The sequence below is a fragment of the Balearica regulorum genome, chromosome 1, assembly GCF_011004875.1.
Source record: "Balearica regulorum gibbericeps isolate bBalReg1 chromosome 1, bBalReg1.pri, whole genome shotgun sequence".
NCBI classification, from domain to species: Eukaryota; Metazoa; Chordata; class Aves; order Gruiformes; family Gruidae; genus Balearica; species Balearica regulorum.
In genome coordinates this window covers 82,232,319-82,255,932 of record NC_046184.1, presented here as the reverse complement: position 1 = coordinate 82,255,932, position 23,614 = coordinate 82,232,319, and the positions used below count along the sequence as shown (strand labels likewise).

General features: G+C 40.3%; 1 protein-coding gene across 1 annotated transcript in view; it reads left to right on the top strand.

Annotated features, from left to right (window-relative positions):
- Positions 1-7,465: 7,465 nt before the first annotated feature.
- The window catches only part of NTF3 (neurotrophin 3), a 55,214-nt gene continuing 39,065 nt past the window's right edge, over positions 7,466-23,614 (top strand). Inside the window, exon 1 of the mRNA XM_010312825.2 lies at positions 7,466-7,618. Coding sequence (XP_010311127.1) covers positions 7,601-7,618 — 18 coding nt within the window. The 5' untranslated portion in view covers positions 7,466-7,600. The remainder of the gene's footprint in view (positions 7,619-23,614) is intronic.

Below are 23,614 nucleotides of genomic sequence, written 5' to 3'. Positions count from 1 at the left end.
CCAACATGCGGTTCCTTCATTTTCCTTCCTTGCAGGGCATTAACCTCAGTTGCTATTCTGGTCCCCGTGGTGCTTGATAAAGAAATGGCTCAACTACAGAACTGGAATGAGACACGTGACAGACAACAAAAGATGTGAGTAGGAACCTTTTATGCAATTGCAGGCGTGGGTCAAACATTGATGATATTTGGGAAGAGAGATTTGCCATGACCATGTAGTAGAACAGTATTTGGCATCAGCTGCCTTAGAGGGCAGAGAGAAATACTATTCAGAGTTAGTTGTAAACTAAGAACTTAACTTCAGGCATGGACAGCCTGAAGCACAATCAGCCTCAACTGTCAGTAGTACTATTCAATCAAAAGAACATGCTGGATTTTTCCATGCAGCCTCTTTTTTTCACCCCCTCCTCCTATGATGAGAGCTGGGGTCAAAAGCCTAACAATGCCATGCCATAAAGTTTTCAGACTGAGAAGAAATTATAATTTTAAAATCCTCCATCCCTTTGCTTCTTTCCTTCCTCACTCTGATTCCTTACAGGCTGAAATTTTATTCCTCTCCTTCCAACTAAAAGCAGGGAAGCATGTATTGTGGGGGGGGGGGGGAAATGTTCATCCATTTACTTGGTTAAAAAAGAGACACATGGCAATGGAAAAAAGGGATTCTCTATCTTTGAATTGATATTGAAAAGGTTCTGAGCATGAAAAAATCCCTGCTGCCTGTCCACACAGCTCCTAAGGAGTAGTCTTGACTGTAAGCATAGTGCATCCTTGATTGGCCATCTTCATAGGTGTCTCTCACACTGCATGCAGAACACTTTGCCTGAGCTAGCACTGCATGACACCTCCAGACTCTGGTCCTTGGAGCCCCACCTTTTCCAGAGGGTAATCTGTGGCTATGCCAGAAGCTGTCTTTGCAAGCTTGCTATCCATATAGAGGACAAATATGGGCTAAAGAGCAGGCTCTGGACTTGCATGTTTTTACTGAAGCCCATGCCACTTGCTCTTGCAATAGTGCACCTCAAAGAAATCACTTTGGAGTCCTGCTCCTACAACGCATGGAAGACCCTGTTGAAATCAATGTTTACATCTAATACTAATAAATTACACATTCCTGGGCACTGAGGCTAACGGGCAAGGAGGAGCCCACATCCATGCTAACGACCTGCCTACAAGAGGGCAGGGGCACGCAGACTGCCTGCTGGGGGTGGGCCTGGAGCGGTCCAGCTGCCGAACCTGTCTGGCAGCAGCTGGGGACACCATCGTTTGAAACAGTCCCAGTTCAAGCTGGGGACTCCCTAACAGTTCACTAGTGCAGACAATTACAGTGAGCTTAAACTTCATACTATAGATAGATGCAGTAAATGTTTTGTCTATAGACACTAAAGGACTGTTTAGGCAGATAGATGTGCATACTGCCTAAGTTTGGGAAATATCCTATTTTTTTTTAAAAGATAGGCTAGGAATGACAGAAAGCATAGTTTGGCCCAGGATTGTTTAAAAACCCTTGCCTGTACATCTGCATTAGCTCAAACAGGACTTTCAGTTTTAGGCTGCCTGAAAGTCGATCCATGCCATGTTTGCTGCCCTGCCCCTCCTCCAGCAGATGTGATTTCACACTAAGCTTTTAGAGAATTAACATGTAAAAGCTCAGCCAAATGGGCATCAGCATCCATCAGATAAAAACTTTGAATAAAAATTGCTTTAATTCAAATACAAGTGCCTTGTAAGGTCAGAACACACAAATATTAACTACAAGGTATACAAGCTAGTGCTGAGAAATGTCCTCCTGAGTTCAAAAGCTGACTTCTGTTATTAAACACACCTCATCAGCTCTACTTTGAATCAAGACTTTTTCTGTTCTAGCAAACTAAGATTAGGAATGTAAACAGAAAAGTCAGGACACATTTCCCTGTGGCTAGACTATTATCAGATGTATTGTGTGGAACTGTGTCTTTCATCTCAGTGACGGGCTACCTGCTTGAATTTAACAGACACAGCTGATGCTATGTTGGCAAACCAGCAATGCTCTGAGGCCCTGCACTTTGGAACTTAGTGTATTATTATTATTATTATTATTATTATTAAAAATACATTTGTCTCCTCCTTTTCCTTCATTCTCTTTCAACTTGCTTCAGAAGTCATAGTTCCACTGGAACACACAGATACAGAAACATCAGTTGAGGAGAAAAAAACAGTACTGAGGTTTAACCTCCCTGATGGGGACATTGTAGTGTGTACTAGAGTTTTAGTAAGCAGCTCTGTTGTGTGTAGCAGTCAATTCCTCCAGTGATAAAGTCCCTTAGTGTCGGAAACCAAAGTGTATGGATATCTACAGGGAACTTCCTGAAGGATTTCACTGGAGAGTTTACTTCAAAAGCTAGGCCAGAGCACTAAGTACATGAAGTTCCAGAAAACATTTGTTTTCAAAGATGAAGTCATACAGTCATGGGAAAGATGGGCTGAGAGAGACTACCTAGATCTTCCCTTGCCCCAGTGCAGGATCAATTACAGCCTTGCAGGTCCTAACAGATTTCTTTACCCTGTTGGTGTGGACCTTCAATGAGGCAGGTATCACAACAGCCCCAGGCAACCAATTCTCCAGTTTCTCCTAATGTTTGACTTGAATCTGTCTTGTTGCAACTTACCAATTCTTACCCCAGTCGTTCAGGAAATGAGCCAGTTTCTTCTATGCAGAAACTTTTTATGAGCTTGAAGAACTCAATCATAACACCTCACAAGTGTTCTCTTCTTTGGTAATCAGTTCCAGTTTTTAATTTTTCATCATATGTTATGTTTTAAATGGTGCTACACATTTGATCACTGATTCTGTCATTTTCCAAGTCTTCTCTTACTTCAACTTGGTCAAAACTGGATCCTACATCCCAGCTGATGTCTTATCAGAGTACTTTATGTATCTTGTAGGCTCTTCATATGTCTCAGCATGGAATTTATCTTCCTTGCAAAAGAATGGTGGTGTTATTCCAAATACCTTCTTTCTGATCTAGGATCATTAAAAAAATCTACCCAGTTCCAGCATAAGTACTGGAATCTAGCTTCTTCATGTAGCTTTGATTTGACTTTTTTTTTTTTTAGCGTTTATGTAAGTAAGAAACAACTGTTTTACAGTTAGTCATGCGAGTTCTCTTCAATGAATTTGGTAATCATAACAAATGAGTAGAGGCTAAAAGTATGCCTATTGTTACAGGGAAGATTTTTGTTTGTTTGTTTCCCGAAACAGTGCCTATCATCAACCAACCTTGTTCTACTGCAAGAATTCTTAATTATTCTTCCAATAAAGATTGTGTCTGGAAAAAGTAGATACAATCACAAAACGACAAATATTACATAAGTCCAAAATATGTGCTAAACTACAATATATGTATAGTAGATAGGTACTATATGTGTATAGTAGAGAGATTTGTAACGATCCATAACTCTACTGCCAAAACATAGCTATATATTGGCAAGTGGAAGTCCCCTCTTGTATATTACTTAATATACAGCTTGATTTTGATATAGGAGTACAGATCCCTATATTTCATTAAACAGGGAAACTCTGAAATGAAAAGTATTTGTAAAACACTCAAAATTTTTGGCTAAATACTGCTATGTTGCGTGTATGTAAAATATTTCACACAAGGAAGTGCTAGTACTTATTAGGTACAAAATAGTCTGTTACTTATTATTTTAATTAATACTATGTTTATAATCTCATTTAATCTCACTCAAGAAAATAGGTTTACAGGTGAACTACATAAAAGGTAACTCCGCAAAGTTTATTGCTTTTAGGAATAGTTCTGAAGAACAATGGCTTTCAGGGTGTGACGCTAATTGGTGGTTCTTGCCCTGCATTTTTTCCATCCTACCTCTTGGCACATCTACAGCTCAGTGTACATGTTTTTCACTATGTCACCTTTGATCTACCTTGTTAATCATTATGACCTGATCTAAGTATTCTAAGAATTTATCAGATTTTTTTTTTTTTTAAATGAAAGAGAAAAAACTGCAGAAGAAAACTTTCCAAGAAATGTGTATCAGAACCAAATTTGACTTCCTTTGTGAATCTTGTTTGGAATTTCTCTTTAATACTTCTTATTTCTCTAGCCTGGGTGCAAGAGTGTAAGGAAAACTCAAATATGAGCATACATGATGGCTGAAGTTCAGCACTAATGCAAGTGTATGGAAGGCCAATGTCAATGAAGTTTCAACAATTTTTTCAGCTCTGAAATGGTACCATTATTACTCTTAAAATAATATTTAAATAATGTTTAAAGAAATATTTTCTAAAATAATCTATTGTTTCCCACCACCATTTCCACCAATTAAAGAAAATGATGCTTGTTTTCATTTTCATTTTTAACAAAACATTTACAACACATGCCAAGAAAAAAATGTTTTGTAGAGATGTTGTCAGACCCTTTATTAAATTCTGAAAACTTGGACAAAAGTGATTTTGACATGTGAAAGGCGAACAGCCTCCTGAATTGACGTTCTTACTTAGACAAAATGTTCAGAGCTAATCTTCTGCTTTCACTTCTTCTTTGTCCTTACTTCAAAACTACCATCTCATAAAGAGAGAACCACATGGCTGGAACATATTTCCACTGCATATAAGTGTGTTTGTCGATGCATATAAAAACCACCATAGGAATAGCACAAACTTGCTGAAGCCCATGTGGTGTCCCTACAGACATTACCCCTTTCAGTATCTATTCGGGACTTCAACCACAAAGTGGTGCTGTTGCAAAGGCTAACGGTTAATGGGGAAAACCAACTCCGTGCTTTTATAATGACCCAAGGCATGCATTAAACCCAATAAAATTTTCATCCATTTACATTCTCACATGCGTATCTTCTCTATAAATAATTCAATTTTTTAACATCAAACGCAATTACAGTGGTATCTGTTAATATGTAGAGAAAAATACATGTCTTCAAAGTTATAAAATGTTACATATTCTGAAGTCTGATCAAGGGCCTAATTAATCAGATCAATGTCTAGTAATTATTTCAATTAAAATACCCAGAATTTAAAGGTGACTTTCTACACCATGCTTTGAACAATATTTCAAATTCTTCAAGACAGAACAGAGACTTGTTCAAAGTAATAATTTTTTTTTTGCCATGTCAGAACTTCAGATCCAAGGGCTACATGTAAAATAAGGTGACCATTTGGGACCTTTATTGTCTCTCATAAAAAATTCAGAAACATATTTAAAGCATTAAAAAAAACCCCACTTGTGCTAAGCATTACCATTAAAAAACCACAAACACCCAGAATAACAGATGAAGATGTAAAAATATCTAGAAAAAAACATCTTCAGAAACATCTTTAGCAGAAAGGTTGGAAAACTGCAAGGACCAAACATGTCTCCATTTTCTATAACTGTGAAAACACCCTGTCTACAATGCTTTTTACAGTGCACACATATTTGGCAAGATTAAGGTGTCACATCTCAAATTACAAGGCGTCTGATTGCCCACAGACCCAGACACAAGTACAGGGCAAAACCCCTCAACTTGTGCAAACTGCATGGCTCTGACAGGTTTGCCTCCCATCAGAGGTAGGCAGCCTCTCTGCCTGGGACATTTACTTGTAGCCTACTTATTTTCTTCCATTTTTTGCTGGGCTAGCTGCAAATGCAAAGTTCCTGGGCTAGGGCTGCCTTCAGATGCTTAACCCTTTGCCTGCCTCTCAGGGAGTATTCACCAGCCACAGGAAAATTTTCTATTCCTAGCACTGTTTGTCTACTTCAGGAGATTAAAAGCTGAGTCATATTTTAGGTATTTCTCAGATCTGACTACAGTGGTGGGGCTGGAGGGGACAGGATTTAATTCTAATTCCCTCCTCTTAGCCGAAAAAGCTCTGAAAAGGATGGAAACTGCATTCAGCCCAATGGTGAAGACAAAAAGGCTCTAAAGTTATTCAAGGTTTGAGTGGGTTTTTTGATTGGCAAAGCAGCAAGTTTTAGTAGAAAATTCTTAGGAGGCAACAGTGAAGATGACTCCTTCTGCATCTGGGCAGTTAAAGGGAATAAGCAACTCAGGCAAGAATTTATGAGACAGATACGATTTGTAGAGTTCAGAGTTCCCTAAACAGGATTATTTTATGGTTGAAAAAGTCAGATAAAGGGCAACCACAACAAACAACACCAACCGTGTTTCAATCCACAGTGGAAAATATTTCAGTAAAACTGTAACTATCTAGGTAGATTAAAAAGTCTTAAAGAAGATGGTACAATGCTTTGACAGCATGAGAGGGCTAATCATCCTTACAAAGGGAGAGGAAAGAGGAAAAATTCCTTGGTTAAATAACAAAAGAAAAAAACTTCATGAACTAGAAAAGGAAATATTCTTGAAGGAAACAATCTGGTGACTCTTAAGATTTGAAGTGTTGCATCTTATATGGCCACTTTCTTATGGTTATGACTTGCTCAATTATGCTCGAATCAAATAGAAAAGAAAGATGACTTAAGCATGTAAATTTAGAGGGAGACTTAAAGGCATGCAGCTAAATTTATCAGCCATCTCTGTGAGCAATCACTCTAAATAAAAAGTTTGGAAACCAGTCGCTGCTGGTTGCTGATGAACTTTCCATGTTTTTGGCACTCACCATCCTTTACTTAATGGACTAATCTGCAAATCAAAACAGAAGGAATATCTGGACACAAAACCATCCTAAGGTCTGTTCTTAACAGTGGATATTTCTCCCAACACTTATTTTGTGTCATGGGGGGTGACTTGATTGACAGAAATGCTGATGAAACAAGTACATTTGCCGAAGATTTGGAAGTAATGAAACAAATAAAATACAAAAGAGGAGCCAGAGGGAGAGAGCAGAGGCTTATGGCATTCTAGTTCTGTGTCTCTATTTCACCTGTTTTCATGTCCTATAATGTCTTCTGAATATGGGTAAGAATAGCAACACATGCTGGCAGTTTGACCAAAGGGTGTGCGTGTGCATGTGTGTGAGTGTGCATGTGGGAGACAGAGAATATGGGGGAAAAGGGGGGGCGAGGTGGGGGGGGGAAGAGTGGATGGACCATTAGAGTGCAAACACAGAGACATTCCTGCAATAAAATACTTGTCTTCTGAGAATTGCAGTCCGGAAGAGATGGTTATGATTTAACAAAAGAATTCTCTAAAATGTTCCCTGGTGCTAATACTGTTCTTAATAATATGAAAAGATTTTGCCAGGAAGAGGAATAAACCTGTCAATTGGATTAAAAAAAGAAAATAGGCACATGATGGTTTTTTTAGAGCACAGAGGGGAAAAAATGACCTTTACGACAGTTTTGTCAGTTTCAAAAAAATGCCTCATTCTCTGAAATTCCCCAACCAGGCAAGGTTATTATAAATGGTAGGTAGGGAAAGCAGAGCGTGGCAATAAAAGGGTTAATCTGCAGAGCACAGAGCCATCTGGCTGAGCTGGTTTGTTATAATCGAGCAGATTATGTTCACGGGACTCAGAGTTTAAGGCTCCTCTCCCATAGAGCAACTCTGCACAACCCAAGCAGACCAACTTTGGGACTTTGAATGAACATATTTACATCCACCTTTCTCTTCATGTCGACTTTTCTGGAAACATTCACACGGATGCCATGGTTACTCCTACCACGGTAAGGGAAATTTGACGTTTTCTAATAGGGTCCTGAGAGGGCGGGGAGGGGAGGGGGGGGAGAGGAGTCCTTTAAAGAAGTATAATGGGGAGGGGGTGGGGGGTCTTGTAAGCAGTAGATCTGTCCCAAATGTTGTTGCCTTTCCCATTGTGCCTCCTCCTTCCCGCAACCCTACTTGTCCTATAGCTTGCTTTAGTCCTGAGGTTCCTCTCTCCTCCTGCTCTGCACGCTGTTGTTCAGGTCCCTGGCAAGAAAACAGCAGAGGAGAAATATGAGGTGCTAAAGGAATCTGATTTAAGAGGCAAAAGTAAAGGAGACTCTTGGTTTAATTTTAAGAGGGAAACCAGCAACTTTGGATATAACAAAAGGGGTTGCAAATCTTGAGCGTGGATTGCAAGAAACAGCCTCAGAATACGTAGCACGCTTGCCCTCAGGGAAAGTTAGAGCCCGTGACAAGCAAAGTCAAAATTCCCAATTTCTAGACCTCGCCTGTCTCAGGTAACTAACTTCACTGGAGCTTGCTTTTTTTGTGTGAGCCAGACACTGGAAACCCTATTCATGACCTTTGAATCAATCCCTATTCTCCTCAAACCCAAACACTAAATTGTCTGGGAGGAACTGGAGATCAAAGGATTCCCTGCACATCTGTGTCTAGGTGAAAAAGATACACTCACTTTGTGCTAGGATGGCAGGAAAACTATTCTTACGCTGCAATTTCCAGCGTTTGGTAAGTGCCTTCTAGGAATGCAGCACACAACTAATCAACACAGACGCACATATAGAGAGCAAAATAGAAAGCTGTTTCTCATCTAAACAGCTGAAATGCAGCTTAAAGCGTCAGTTACTGGCGAGTCCTTATGGAGACACCAAACTGCTATTAGCCAAGAGGGGAAAAAGTCCTTGAATGGTTTAGATAGTTTTCTGATCAGTTCTTAATCCTTCATTAAAATAAACAGGAAAGCTCTGTGTTGGTCCTATCTCTTGAACTATAAATATGCAGTATCCGGAGAGATGGGTATTTTGGATTGAATAAGGCTGCTATGCGCACATTCTCTGGTTTCTATATTGCAAAACCAGTTATTTAGAGATGAGTGTGTGTGTGAGGGGGGTTGCTCCCCCTCCCCTTTTTAAATAGACAGGGATGTGTGTTATATGGTCCAGTCAATTGTTATGAGCTACAGCCTTTCAGAAGGCACTCTTTGCTCTTAGTCTCATGTGATTTGTTGCATGAGGAGTGCAAATGGTATGTAAAGTTTTCCTTTACATTGTGCCTTCAGAAAATTACCCAGACAATTAGAAGAGACATTCTCAGGCATAGAAATACCTGATCTGTGGAAGTGGGAGAGTGGTGTAAGAAACACCTATAAATAAGATGTAAGAAAAAAGAAAACTTAATAACAAAACAAAACAAAACCAAAACCAAAACAAACAAAAAAAAAAAGAAAAAAGAAAAACTCACTTTGTGGCAAGGCAGACGATAGCAGTAGAGAATGGAAGGGAGTTCGGCATGATTCCAGCTGCTTGTAGTAAAAAGACTGGTCTTAGATACACGTGTCAGTACCAAGAGCTCTGTGTGTGAGCGTGGCGGGGGGTAGGAAAACTAGACATGATTGCAGGTGGTGGACCCAAAAAATTGCGAGAAGACAATGTACCAGCAGAGCCAGAAGGGGAGTGCTTTGTGTAGAAGAGTGCTATATGTTGACATATGCAATACATGTAGGTTTAGGATTTTTTTTTTTTTTTTTCAAGGAAAGAAGAACTAAATGATACATAGAAAGACAGGTATAAGGAGTTTGAGGGAAAGTGTTATATACCGAAAATAAACTGCTATATATGAAGTGTTGTGTATTTACGAAGTGCTGTGTACTGGGGTAATAAGGGCAGGTGAGCCATGCAAAGGTGGTCAGCTTAAAAGGGGAACTGCTGCAGGTCAACTGGAAAAAGAGGATCTTTGTGCATGGAAAAAACTTTAGGAGCTCAGAAGGGGAAGTAACACTTGGGAGGGATGGGAAAAGGTTCAGACTGGAGGCTGGGTGAGGATATGAAAGGGACATAGAAGGATGCTAGGGTCTGCAAGGGGAAGGTGGGGTATGGAGTGGGAGTGGAGGGAGAAAGGTGAAAGCACAGGGCACAAAGGATGTTTGGAGGAGGAAGAAAAATGTGAACTATTGTCTATTAAGAGAAAGGTATGGAAAATAATCAGCTACATTATGCTTGTGGGGGGCATCTGAAGGAGACACCTTTGATTCTGTCAAGAAATAGATACGAGGATGTATTTGCGAGGAAGGTGTTAAGAGTATGAAAGGGAAGGCTTGCGTGGTGATGGAAACACATGCCGAGGAGAGGAATGTAGAGGAAAAAATGAGCTGGATGGAGACAGGGTGTGGTGATAGGAAAAGGGTATAGGGACCCATAAGGGTATGTGAGGGGATAGATGCTTAGAGAAATTTTAGAGGAGGTTGGAAGCCAGCTGGAGTAGTGCTATAGACATCTGCTGCCTCGTTGCAAGGGAAACACAGAACTGAGGAAAAAGCTATGTGAAGGTGCTGTGAGGAAATGCAAGATAATGGAAATCATGGGGGCAGGTGAACTGTGATAGGAATATAAAGATGTGTCAGGTCTTGAGAAGCATGAGAACAGGGCAAAATGAGGAATGTAGGAGGCATGAGGATGAAATTAAGAGCTGAGTTTTCTGTAAAGGTGCCTGGGCAAAAGGTGGCTCAGAGGAGGTATAGGGAAAGAGAGCACAGGGTGGGAGGAAATTTGGTTTTGTGTCGTTTTGTAGGCAAACACGGAAAGTATGGCAAAGGTGCAGGAGTGTCTTGGCCAGCAGAAACAGAGGATGTCTCCTTACTGGGCAGTTGAGATAACCTAGGGGGAGAACAGGCAATATGTTACAGGGCAAGCAGTTGAGGAAAATAATGGAAAGTAAGGAAAAATGTAGGGGGTGGGGTGGGAGAAGGAGAACACATACTCAAATAAAAAGTGATCTTCTGTTAAGAGAGATGTAACAAATGTGCTTATATCTCTGTGGTAGGTACTGGCTAAGTGAAGCAGCAGAAGGGAATGGAACAAATGTGCTAGCGGAGAAATTACTAAAGATATAAAGGGGTGGGAGGAGAAGGAATGGGAGGGATAACTACCTGGAGGGCTGTATAAGCCACATGGCTGCACTAAGGTCAAAAGTAAAGTGTGAAGTGTGTGGGGAGGCGAGTGGAGTTAGAAGCTGTAGGGCATGAAGTGGAAGTGAATGGGAATGACAGTTCATGTTACGAGGGGTGAGAAGCTTAGCGTAGGTTGACGTACCATGGTATGTAAGGGAGGAAAGTACCTGCCAGTTTGTGCCTGCTTGTAAGGGCTGTGGAATGGAAGGTGAAAGGAGTGAAAAGTTGTGTCTGATAAGAGAGATTTGTGCACACAGCATGTCCAAAGTAAATGAGGGAAGTACAGGTAAGGATCGCAGACCTGCGTGTGGGGCCTGGGAGAAAGAAAAGAGCTTACGGAGGAGGGAAGAGTGATGAGGAGTGGGAAAAAGTTTATGACGGCTTAAGCCATCTGTAGCTATCTACCTCTTAGTTCAAGGGAGGCTGTCTAAGTATGCAAGGGACTGTACATGCATGCATAGCAGCATGAGAGTAGGTTGGGAGTTAAGTGCAAGGGGAGAGCAAGTAGGAGGCACAAGTAAATGCATATAGTCAGTGATGATAGCTGCACGGATATACGAGATGCTGGTTTTCTGTGCAGGTCAGGGACAGATGTGTTCAGTGAGTGCTGTGCTTACGTGACTGGCAGAGTTGTAGAGGGAAGCATGCGATGAGAATGACCCAGCCCGTCTGCAGGAAGAAGCTGAAATCAGTGAGAGGCGTGTAAGAGTAGTGGGTTGCTGTAAGGGACGTATGTCTGTGTGGAAGTTACAAACATGCACCCAAGAAGCCATGTTGATGTGTAAGATGACTATCGGAGGCTGACTGGAGAATCACGTGTCCACTGCGTTTGTGGCACAACTCTCTGTGTCGAAATAAGTTATGTAATACACACAACAGAGGTGAGTTTCGCGAGTGCTAAGAAGCAATGTTTGCATTGAGAAGGAGGGTAGGGAAAGATGACTAACTGAGAAAATGGTTTGGTGCGTGGGCAGCAATAGGACCGAACGTGCACTAGATGTGCTTGCCTTTTGCATGACCTGCACAGCAGGCAGACTCCTTTAGAGAATTTGCAGGCTTTTTGTAAAGAACTAGTGAATAATCCTGAGAAAATCCCAGGATGTTTAAGTAAAATATTTACACCAGCTTCATTTGGAGGCATATAAATGCACCTTATTTTCACACTTTAAAACTTCACTATACTACTGCTAGCACAAGATGGCAGAGATTTCTCTACGACCAGTTAACGGGGCTACTAGGTAGTTAACAGGGCTGTTGGGTGAACAACCATTGGGTTGAAGTACACATAGGGAGTACAGATGTCAGTCAAATGAAACAAGAAAGTACTGGCTTTCTCCATGGCTTGAAGCAGTACTAGAATAACGTGCAGCTGGTTGAAGGTTGAAAACATAGGATACATCTTGGATGTGAGAGAGGAACACTAAGAACATCTTTCCCTTCAAAATGATCACATATATTGACAACATCTGGTCTTCAAATCTGTTCTACAAACATCTTGAAATTGCCCCGCTTGCCTACGGCTTCGGTTTTTTCTTAAGGACTGTCCTGCTCTGGGTAGGAAAGTGCTCATTTCCATCCATAGCTGATCAGAAGATTGTGAGTAATCCTGCGAGACTTGCGGTGGGAGAAGACAGTCTGATCACATCGAATTGCTAGGCTTGAAGGCTGAAGCCTCTGGGCCCAGACCTTGCATAGCATCAGTCACATGAAAGTTCATGGAGCCCTTTCTCATTTATTCCAGAGATCAATTCCTGTCAAAAAAATAGGTATCCTGTAAAATACTTAGCTAATAGCCAGTTAGTGCTTGTGCAGCCGTGTGCTGTGTTGGGAACTCATTGTCCTACTTTTTGCACTGGTTTCCCACCGCGGAGTCCAGTTCAAGCTCTCTAGCCGGGTAGTTTTTCCTGGCGGTGCTTGGAGCTGGTTGTAGTCGGTGGAAAGCCCCTTTCTACTCTGTTGGGGGTGAGCGTCCCACCACGACAGGCTGCGGGTAGTGGGGACAGTGAAGCTGTTGTCCATGAGGGGGAGATGCGTGACCGCAGCCAGCGGTCCCGGCCACTGGGATTCAGCTGGGCTGAAACCACAGACTGCAGCCTGCTCAGCTCACTGCCACCAGCACATCCCAGGGTAATGCCCCGGCCTCCAACCGCTCCGCTTCCTCCCTGCCTAACTGCTGAGAAAATAAAAAGCAAACGGTGGCATCAACTTGCCAGCTGGCTGGGAAGAGAGAAAGAAATTGATGGGTACAATTAGTGCTGGGTTGTTGCAGGAAGGGGATCAAAGCATAAGCGACCGAGATGTGTTCAAGTGCGAAGAACATGGGGTATTTGTGCCCACCTGGAGTCCTTTTGTAGCCATGACACAGCCAGAGAAATGTATTTGCAAGGGCTGGAATAGCTGGGCATCCTTGCACATGTTTGCTGGTGTGGGGCCATGTGTTTGTCTCCTTGTGGTGACTAGGAGCGGACAGTGGAAAGAAGCGGCATGTGGGTAGGGACGACAGAGGTGGCTGGCAGCTGTTTCTGTGTGGGAGAGAGCCATCCCTGTTCGTACATCTGTCGGTGGGGGATGTGGGGATAAGTCGCTTTCTGAGGGGACAGATGGGATGTGCGTGTGAAGGGAGAAGTGGTAAGGGTGGATATGGAGTAGTTTCAAGGTTGTAAAATGAGTGCTAGAGGGAAAATACAGAGCTATGTTCCTGATTGTATCATGAGCCTTAAGCCCATAGGGGAAGGGGACTCCTCCACAGAAAGCCTCAAGGAAGACACCAAGCATCCAGTTCAGTTAAGACTCTTTCTTTCACATGATACAAGCATCTTACTGTGTGAACAAGCTAAGCAAGGTGGCCCTTTCCTTCAGGGCAGCAAGCATTTGGAAAGATCAGAACAAAACCATATACTCTTCCATTTCTCATCTTTATCTGCCCCTCTCTCCTCTCCACCTCTTCATACACACGCAAAAGGGTCTTTCCTAACTCGGCTTCTAAGTTTGTGGTTAAAATTTGCCTCTGCAGAAATGTGTGATAAAGATATATATGAGGACACCGATGTGTTGGGGAAGGTTGTGTGTCTGTACGTGTTGAAACAAAGTTCATTGGTAGTCATCTGGAGCTCAGAGAAGTAACCTGTTGGTTGCCTTTCAATGCACATGGAAAGGATAGCAGGTAATTCCATGTTTCCATCAGGCAGTGCCGGGAAACCAGCGTGCGTGACTCATTGCCACTCTGCCTGTACTTTAGAGGGAGTCACCGCCCGCCTAGCCATGTAAATACACGTATTCCATAGAACAAGCTCCATTTGTGTTATCTATTGCAAACCTGTACCAGAGGCAATTGAAAATATTCTTGGAGGATTACATCCTACAGGGTAAGAGTTGAAGCACCCATCCAACATTTTCTGCTCTTCAGCTGCACATGTTGCCCATAATGGAACTACAGGAATAAATGGGTTTCTTCTCAGTTGCTCTTTCACACCTTCCAGCAATAAATTCCTGTATTTTGGGTTTGTCCCTGCTATAGATTTTACATGTTTTAATCTTACATTAGCTGAGTTATCATGTGAGAAAGTGTTAATCTAGTTAAAATATAGAAATATATATTTCTAGGCTATGCCCTACAAAAATTTACCCACATTTGCCAGAAATCTAAATCGATATTGCCAGAGGTAACTGGCAATTAACTGGGGAGTTTTAGAAGGAAGAAGTAGATTATACTCTACAAAATGTTTAAAGGCTCGTCTACACTCAGAAGAGAATTCAGGTTGTGAGTGTGAAATTTAAGCCCAACAGCTGCTTCTGAATAACTCTGTGGTTAGACAAGTTCTAAGATAGCATCCTCTCCTGTGGCTTCTGCCTCAGCCAGGAGGTGAACAAGCACACTTGCAAGACGAAAGCAGCTTTTGTCCTCTTGAGAGATGGGATTTGGACCAGTATTTGGTTTCTGCTCCAAACCAAGATCAGATGTTATGGCTTTTAGTTATCAAGTACAGACCTCATAAATCCAATGGAGACATTTAACCAGTTTTCCCAGTATGCTGTATTTGAAGTAAACATGTAGTACCTCTAGATGCTAAGATCAGTGATGAGCTTGGTTTCAGAAATACTAATGATAAAGATAAAACCAATGCCTTAGGGGAATAAAATGTATAGTCAGCTGAGTCAAAAAAATGCTCCTTGGATGCAAAGACTACAGCAGAAATACCTAAGACATGCTTTGGAAGAATGTGGAAACATGTCTGTGTATGTCCTCTCTCTACCATTCCCCACACTTTCCTACCCACACCTAGCATGTAAGTGTATGCACAAAACAAAACTGCAAGGTAGCAGCAAAAATAAAGTCCAGTGACACCATCTTAACAAAAGAGAAACTTTACCCTGCTCTAGATTAGGTAACAAAAACATGGTCATTAAGAGGGACATGTCATATCATGTGCTGGGGGTCTTTCCTGGATTTGTACATTCAAAAGTTAGAAAATATTTATTCAGTTCATTGTTATCAGCTCCTGGGATAAGTACAAAACTATTTCCTCCAATAATTTCTCAAACAATTTGCACAATCTTATTTTACATGACAGACTTGCTAAATGGATGATGCAAATAACTCCGTAGGATAGGTTTTCTTTGCTGTTTATTGATATTTGCATGTTCTCTCACTTAGATCCCTCAACATCTTGAGCAACTTTCCTTCCTTTTTGCTGTTTACTAAATATACTCCTCAAATACTTGACATGAGCTGTTCTTCTTTATTTAATCCCATTCTTTGTCTTACAGAGTGCATACGATTTTTTTTTTTTCTTTAGGCCTTTTCTCCTTTTTATTTTGCTTTTTCCATTTTTCTGACTTGCCTCAATTTCATCCACATCTTTGTGGCACTAGAACATCCAGGAACAAAGGTGATGTTCAAAAAACAGGAAGACCTCTTTCATCAGTTTGTCTGATACCACCTTGCATTTTTATATTCCTTCTGTAATTATACTGACTTTTTGCATTCTCTACTTCTCTCTTCTCTTTATTTCCTCTGCTATAAAAGAACCTTTGTGTAATAAATCCAGCACTAATTTATTGTTTAAATCATGGCTAACTAATTTTCAATATTATGTTTTTCCATCTTTCTACCTGACATTTAATATAGGTGCCTTGAATTAATTTTTCCTAGACCTATTATCTTGGGCTTTTCCACTCTGAGTCTCTTATTTTCTGCCCATTTTTCTAACCACTCTCTGTCCTTCTATATAACTATTTAAAAAAAAAAATTATTCTTTCCATCCTTTATATCCATTTGCAGCCCATTCCTTCTCTACTGTTTTATTTTTCCTTAGCTGTAACCCTTAATGCTTTCAGACTGCTCCATGACACAACTGAAAAGAGTGGCAGGTCACCAGATACTACTCCAGCCTTCATAATCATCATTTATCAGCATCTTGTTTTATGGCTTATATACAGTTTTCAGGCTTTCAGGCCAGGTTTGTTTTGCAGAGTAGATGGGAGTCACATATAAGCTGAATGTACATATGTGTGGGAATAATGCATGCATGTGTATGCGCGAATGGAAGACAAGGGGTCAGTATGTGACAGCGCTGCAAGAACACTGCATCCTATTTCTTTGTCCTCCTCTTCCTGGCCTTCCAAGCACTGTCCTTGCCCTTCCTTTGGGCCATGTAAGACTGACATATAATCACTCTTTGTTGCATTGACCAACTCATTGCTCCTCTTGGAATTTTTCTACAAACTTCTGCCCGCTTTCCTGTCAGAGAGTCAGGCATCTTGTCATCACACCAGCATGCTGAGTAATTTGTTCTCCACCTCAGCTCTGCCACTCACACAAGCAGTATCTGTTCATGGGCCAGGCTCCGTCAGGGTGCTCCCACCTCATCTTTCCTGACCACCATGGACCACATCCACTTGCCCTCTACTTTCAGTTCTCTCTTAAGCACCAATTTCTATTGTAACACAGGGAAAACAGCTGACTTTTAGACTGGAAGAAGTGAGAGTCCTCAAAACTTTGCACAAAATATACTTATTTTTTAAAATAAATAAGGAAAAGAAATTTTCATGTGATGAGGAATGCATATCATTAAACCATCTCTTGTTCACAGGGACTACCTAGCAGCTACTTCAGACACATACAACGTTGAAAGCAGCTGTAATCAAAAACTCTTTGGCATTAGTACCAATGAGGGCTATCACATTTTTGAACTTGATGGCCCTAAGGTCCAGAAAGCAGGATTTTCAAAAACACAGTTGACACTTCTTTTCAGAAATTAATGGAATCTTTAGCATAGATAGTAATAGAACCACAATTAATCCAATACTATGAGGATCTGAAAGTCCCACAAACTAGAACTCTTACATATTCTTGGCCTTGCAAATAAGAATATGAATACTTATACTTTACAAGTCTGTTTTTTAAAGAAGAGTCACCCTTTCTGCTTGGTCATGTGTGGTGAGTATCACCATCTGCCAAACACATCCCTCCATTCTTCTATGTGGCACCTGTACATAAAGCAGCCTACATGAAGCAGGCTTTGCATGCCAGTGCTTGACACCATATCCTGGCCCTGCTTTATTTATTAGTCTAGGTGCCATCTGAACGACAGCCCTGGAGAAACTGTGTACTGGTGGTATAGAGTGGCTGGCATAGTCTGGCTGCTTCTGTTAGCAGGCATGATTTGCAAGAGACAATTTTACATGGTTAAACTCTTTCTGAGAGATGGCAAATATCTCACTGTATCAGAACACCTTTAGGAAGTATTGCCTTAGTATGTCTCTCCTCCTGGACGGGCTTTATATGTACTTAGAAAAAATGTTGAATCTATTTATTAATACAAAAGCTATTCATTAAGTAACCTGGTCAGAGACTATTTTTCTGCTGAGAGGTTGCATTTTCTGTATTCAAACTGCCTGTATAAGTTTGAAACACTTAAGAACAATGCTTAGCTTTTGTGTTGAAAAAGAACAATTACAGTCTCTGAGAAAAGCAAAACAATCTAAATACTACTACAAGATGAGTTTGGGTTTGGTTTAGTGGTTGTTTTTTTGTTTGTGGTTTTGTTGGGTTTGGTTTGGGTTTTTTTTCCCCAAAAAAACCAAACAAAACCAAACAAAAGCTTCATGGAGTTAAATCTTGCCCTGGGAAGCTAAAGCTGCTTTTCACATCTGCTAGGATAGGGAGTGGTCTCCCTTGGAAGAGTTTGCATTTTGGGGAAAAAGATATGCTTTTAAAGTCCAGTGATATATTCTGATTTTTCTCATTTTTGCTGTCTTTCCTGTACTAGGAAATCTTCCTGTTAATTTTGCTTTTTTCCTCATAGTTTGTTCTTATTTGCTTCATTCCTCTGAAATAAAAGCTGGTGACTTTTCAGTGCTTGCTGCCCTTTGAACCACCATTAAGCAAATCTGATTGGTTTAGTTGTTCTTTGGTGAGTTCATTTGTTTGCCTTAATCTTTCTCTGTGTTTCTGGTTCAGATTGTGACTTTACTGATACAGCCTCTGATGACAGGTTTGACACCAGCACCTCCCCTGAACTCAGTGCATTTATTTCTGATTTATGCAGAAGTGGGAGTACCCAGTTGAGAAAATGTGGAAATCCACCTGATTGCAGGCCAAATTCTAACCTCAGTTGCACCTAGTCAATCCTACTGAAATTAGTGAGACTGTAACCAAACCTTAAATTTAAGTCTTGGTGTTTTGTTTGTTTGTTTGGTTGGTTGGTTGGTTTTTTAAACCATGGATGAACATCCAAAGTATTTAAGTATGTTGAATCATAGAAATCAGAGATGGGAAGAGAATATGACTGTATTAGATGACTGGTAGACTTGATTAGAAAAATTGTTGCAAATCCATTTCTTTGCTGGAATTTGCCAGTTCCTCAGAAACAAACCATTTCCCTGTTTGTTCTACTAAACTTCAACTAAGTCCCCCTGGACACCAAAGTTTAAAAACCTGGCAGGTTTCCCCCTTCCTCAAAACCCTGTCTTATTTTTCACCCATCTCTCTGCTAGAGACACCAGACATCCACAAACCAGGGAACCGGTACTTGCAGCTACAAGAACAAAGCCAGTTAAGCCCGTTGACCTGGAGCAACCCAGGGCATGATACTGCCTCTCACAGGGAACTCTGAAAGCTGCTGGGCTTGGGAAGTCAGGTGGAATTCCTCAGAACTGGAGAATTAAAACCAGCAAAATCCACCTCCTGGTACAATCTAATATCTCCTAATATGGTCCATGGTCCTAAGATCCTGGCCAGCCAGATAGCATATTCTTCAAAGCTCTCTCATGCCTAATTTTAAATTCATCAGGTGACTGGGCTTCCATCACTCCACTTAAAATCTTCATACCATCCAACTTGTGTGGCACTCATTACTGCAGTATTGAGTGCTTTTCCATATAAAAGTTGTTAGCAACAATGCAGTCCTGGGTGGCAGTAGGACAGCTGGCAAGAGATGTTTTTTAAAGTAGTGGTTTGGTTTCCATTTTATTTTTTCATTAGTTAACTTCTAGTGGTCATTTTTTATGATGGTTCTTTGAGGAAGAAGTGAAAATAAAGGGTATAATTGTTCAAAACAACATAAATATTTTAATAAATAATCTGTTCTTGGAGAACAGCTCTTTTTCAAGAGAAAAGCTTGGCAGCATCTCCCAAAGAAAAATAAGGTATGTCTATAGCCTGACAGCAACCTGGACAGAGATCCAGAAAGTAACTTTATACAAATTAGGATGCCTACACAATACAGTACCTTGCTCAAGGAGAGTCTCCTGATCCTCGAACCAATTAGCAAAACCGGACCAGGATAACTAGCCTTATTTCTGCTTGGATGGCATTGCAAAGCCCTCCAGAAACAAATTGCCCAAAGACACTCTGTAGATTGGTTTTAAGACATTCCCATGTGTAAAGATGCTCAGGTGGAGCAGAAAAGACAGCACTTTACGAGCCAGCACCCTGCAGCGCCTGCAGCGCAAGCACGGGCTGTGCCATGCAGAAGACAGCCACTTGCTCTGCCACGTCCCTGCAAACACGCTGAGGCTTCTCTCACGTATTCAGACTGTTTGGTGGGGCACGTGAACTAAGCTACAGCCTTTTTCCAGTTCCCTCAGGACAACATGCTCTTTTAGGATAACTGGAGTCAGAAATCTATTTGGTCCTCTAACGGAACTGTGCCAAACCATTGGCAAGAGAAAGGTACGGACAGCTTCTTGCTCTTTAAGATACTCAAATGTGTGCACACATGGGTACCACAGCCTTCTTTCAGCCACATCCGTAATTGTGATTATTTTAATTTTTATTCATGAATATCCCTAGAGACTTGTTTATTCTAATTGTTTTCTGAATTTTCTCCAGGTTAACTGGTATTTTTTAGTAACACATGGAAATTTATAGACTACAAAGTAGCATCCAAAATGACTTCCTGGTTACCTGGCAGATTTCCATTGATGGATTTCACTTTGTTTTTTTCTGTCTTTTCCCATTCATCAGCTTCTATCATCCTCCTGCTGAATTTTCTTGAATAGTCAGTTGCTAGCTCTGGATATAACTAGCTTAACAGAGGTCTAATTCTGACCCCACTTACATGGAAGCCTAATGGACCTCCAGGGAATAAGTTCATCTTGAGGCAGTGAAAATTTAGACCAGAGTCAAGACCTGAGAACTCAACAGAGAAACTATTGCAAATAACCAGGGAAATGAGAGTGATTTTTCTGCACAAAATGTTTTCTTAACATAGAAACAGTTTTCCAAACCTCAACTAGCAAAATTTCATCTGAAATTCTGCTCTGACCTGTCTACTGCTAGGTGGCATCAAATGTTATCTAATCACAAGTCTGATACCACTCTTGTTTGTTTGCTTGCTTCCTCGTTTTGTTTACTCTTTTTGCAAGTATATGTTGATGTGATGACTCTGGCTCTTTCAACTTTTCCATCCATGAATTTAATCGAGATGAATTATCTCAGGCTAAACCTGAAAAATGAAACCCAGCATTTTTACCTTTGATCTGAGACAAATAATCGTAGGTGCCATCACCAGGCTTCCGCAGGAACGTAGTCCAGAATAAAGGACTTGAAAAGAATCTCAAAGATCCTTCTAAAAGCCATGAAATGTTTTAGCGATTTCATTTTTTCCTTCCTTTTTCTTACTGAAAAGGAACAGATGGGAGCAGGAGTAAACTCAGCCATCTGGAAAGACTGAAAGATTAGTATGAAAAGGGCCAGGTGTCAAGTTTGTTCAGCACCAGCCCATCTTTCCCAATTACCAACATCAAAACCTAGTCTTAACAAGGGCTAAATTATGCTAAAGAGAAATTATTTTGGAAAGCCATTTTTTCAGTATCTTTTTGTCATCTAATTGTTCAACTATCTTGAAAACTACAGAGTTATGCACAGAAACAAAAGAAATATGTTTTGAGTTTTATCTCTTATACCACAGTAAATTCTGTGCCTTGGCTTTTCCTACACTACACTGGATTCCAGTTAAAGCCCATTAGCTGTGACATAATCTTTTAATATTATGCTAATTAGAATTTATTTATGGGTAATTTGGATCTTGTTCTTATAAAAATTTGAAATGGAAATATAGCACCTGTAAATCTTCTTTGAGTGGGAAATCAGAAGGCTAAAATCCATCACAGTTCCGTTCAGTCTCTCAGCAGTGTCTGAGCCACTGAATTTTCTGCTTTAGATATTGGAAATTACATGTGTATATGTAATACATATATATATGTATATATGTGCATACATATATATGTGCACTGATTGTACATAGACAAGACTGAAGATGTCCTGTTCCTTATCTGAGTAGATTTTCTATTTTTTTTACATTACAATTATGAGAATTCACAATGCCTTTGGTTTTAATCTTATGATTACGTAAGCAGGTATTTGTGCTTTAAACTTTCCACCGAAGGACATTTGAGCAAATAATATACATTGTCCATACTAATGAGACTGGTAATACAGACCCCCAAAAATATATTTTCCTGCAGAATACACAAGTAAAGAACCTGTGTCAGCCTTGGACAATGGATATAAGTTGTGGAAAATCACCATCATTGGTGGTGTGTATTCCATTTTTTAAAGCTTTTTTATTTGTGTTTCAATATTCCTACATTCCTTTGAAGTAAGCATATTGCATCTCTGTCTCACATCTTCCACTTGTGTGTACAGTATCTCTTAACCTAAATTTAGGGACAACCTTGCAATAAAATACTGTTCCATAACACCATAATAGTCCTTGATGCTTTCCCATCATTTCAAGTTTCACTTAAATTTAGGCACAAAAGCAAAATATATGTCAGTTTTAATTTGAATTCAATTTAACATTCCAACTAATATATATAGAAAGCTATTCAACAGTTCCAACCAATATTACTTCTTTTCTTCAACCGTGTGGAATGCATACACACTGAGTTTCTTGGTAAATATCCTCAGCCCTGTTTTGCCATCTTTTGCAGAACAATTTTGCTTCTTAGTTGCAAAACAATTCTTTCTAAAAGCTGGAGCTGCATAAGCCAGTACTTTTTTCCATGCATAATGGAATCCTTTATGCTTCTTTTACAAGTTGGTTCTGATTGCCTTTTGTCAACTTTTGCTTGTAGTCTTCAATTTTCTCCTGTGTCTGCATGTTCCTATGGGTTTGTGGTTTGGTAACCCAGTCAGCTGTGGCCTTCTCTTGTTTTCCCTCCGAAACATGCAATTTGTATTGTTTCTGCTGTGCAGCCTGGCAATTTTTCATAGCTTTTTAATTTTTTTCCTAAACATACACCAGGAATTTGTATATTTTTTTTTTTCACAGTTTGATGCCTTTGTGTCTCATCACCATCTGAGTAAGTAGTCTCCACAAGCTCCCCTGAAATTGCTTATTTGATTGAAAAAGTCTCAAATATCTTGTGTAAAAAAGTTTTGTTCCCTTTTTTTTTTCTTTATAGGTTGCTGATACCTTTCAAGATTTCTTTGCCACAATCTGGTAACCGCCTTGCTCTTCCTCTCTTTATGCCATTATATGAAGCAAATCTAGGACCTCTGACCAAGCCCCCAAGACATGAAAGACATAATTATTGTTGCTCATGTTCTTTTTTAATAGCATTCTTTATCTTTGTGGGAAGACAAAATCTTGTTTGAATCTCTTGTGCTTGACTTCAGGAAAGGTTAGGCTCTTTGAGGACCTTTGGCATCTCCATTTTCTCACTCATCTTCTTTCTGCTCTCGATACTCTACATACACTCTTTTTCTCATTTTTCTCCTGCTACAATGCACTGTGCCTTGATGATGGTTAGACAGAACTCAGACAGAAAAAGGAATTAAGGGAAAAGGCATCTGCTCATCCCTCTCTCAGAAAGACAGAAACCGAAACTAGCTTTTAGTGGTTACAATCAGTATTTCTGAAACTGTTTAGAGGCACAGAGAGAGAATAGCTGCATCAGACTTTCAAACTATATCTCCAGTTGTGCACCGTGTAAGACTAGAGTCATGATTCACCACAACAGTTTGATCTGAGGGACTTTATTAAACCAACCCAGAAGGAAGAGCCATGTCTGTGAATAAAATTGTTACAATATAATGTACACAGAGAATTGCTGTAATTTGCTATTGAGTTTAGGGGAAAAAAAGTGTGGAGTTTGTTAAGAAAATATAAAGGAAATATCTCATTTGATTTAAATTACATGGGGTGAAATGTTTACTGTTAGCATTTAAGGTTTAATGGTGAAAATGAGAAAAATATTGCCAAATCATAAATATCTGATGGAGAACGTAAATTGTACAGAAAGAATGTTTTCCATGAGCACAATGACAAATTTTCAGCCAGTTCTACTTCTAGCATTGCTGATCATATCTAGCTACCAAGAT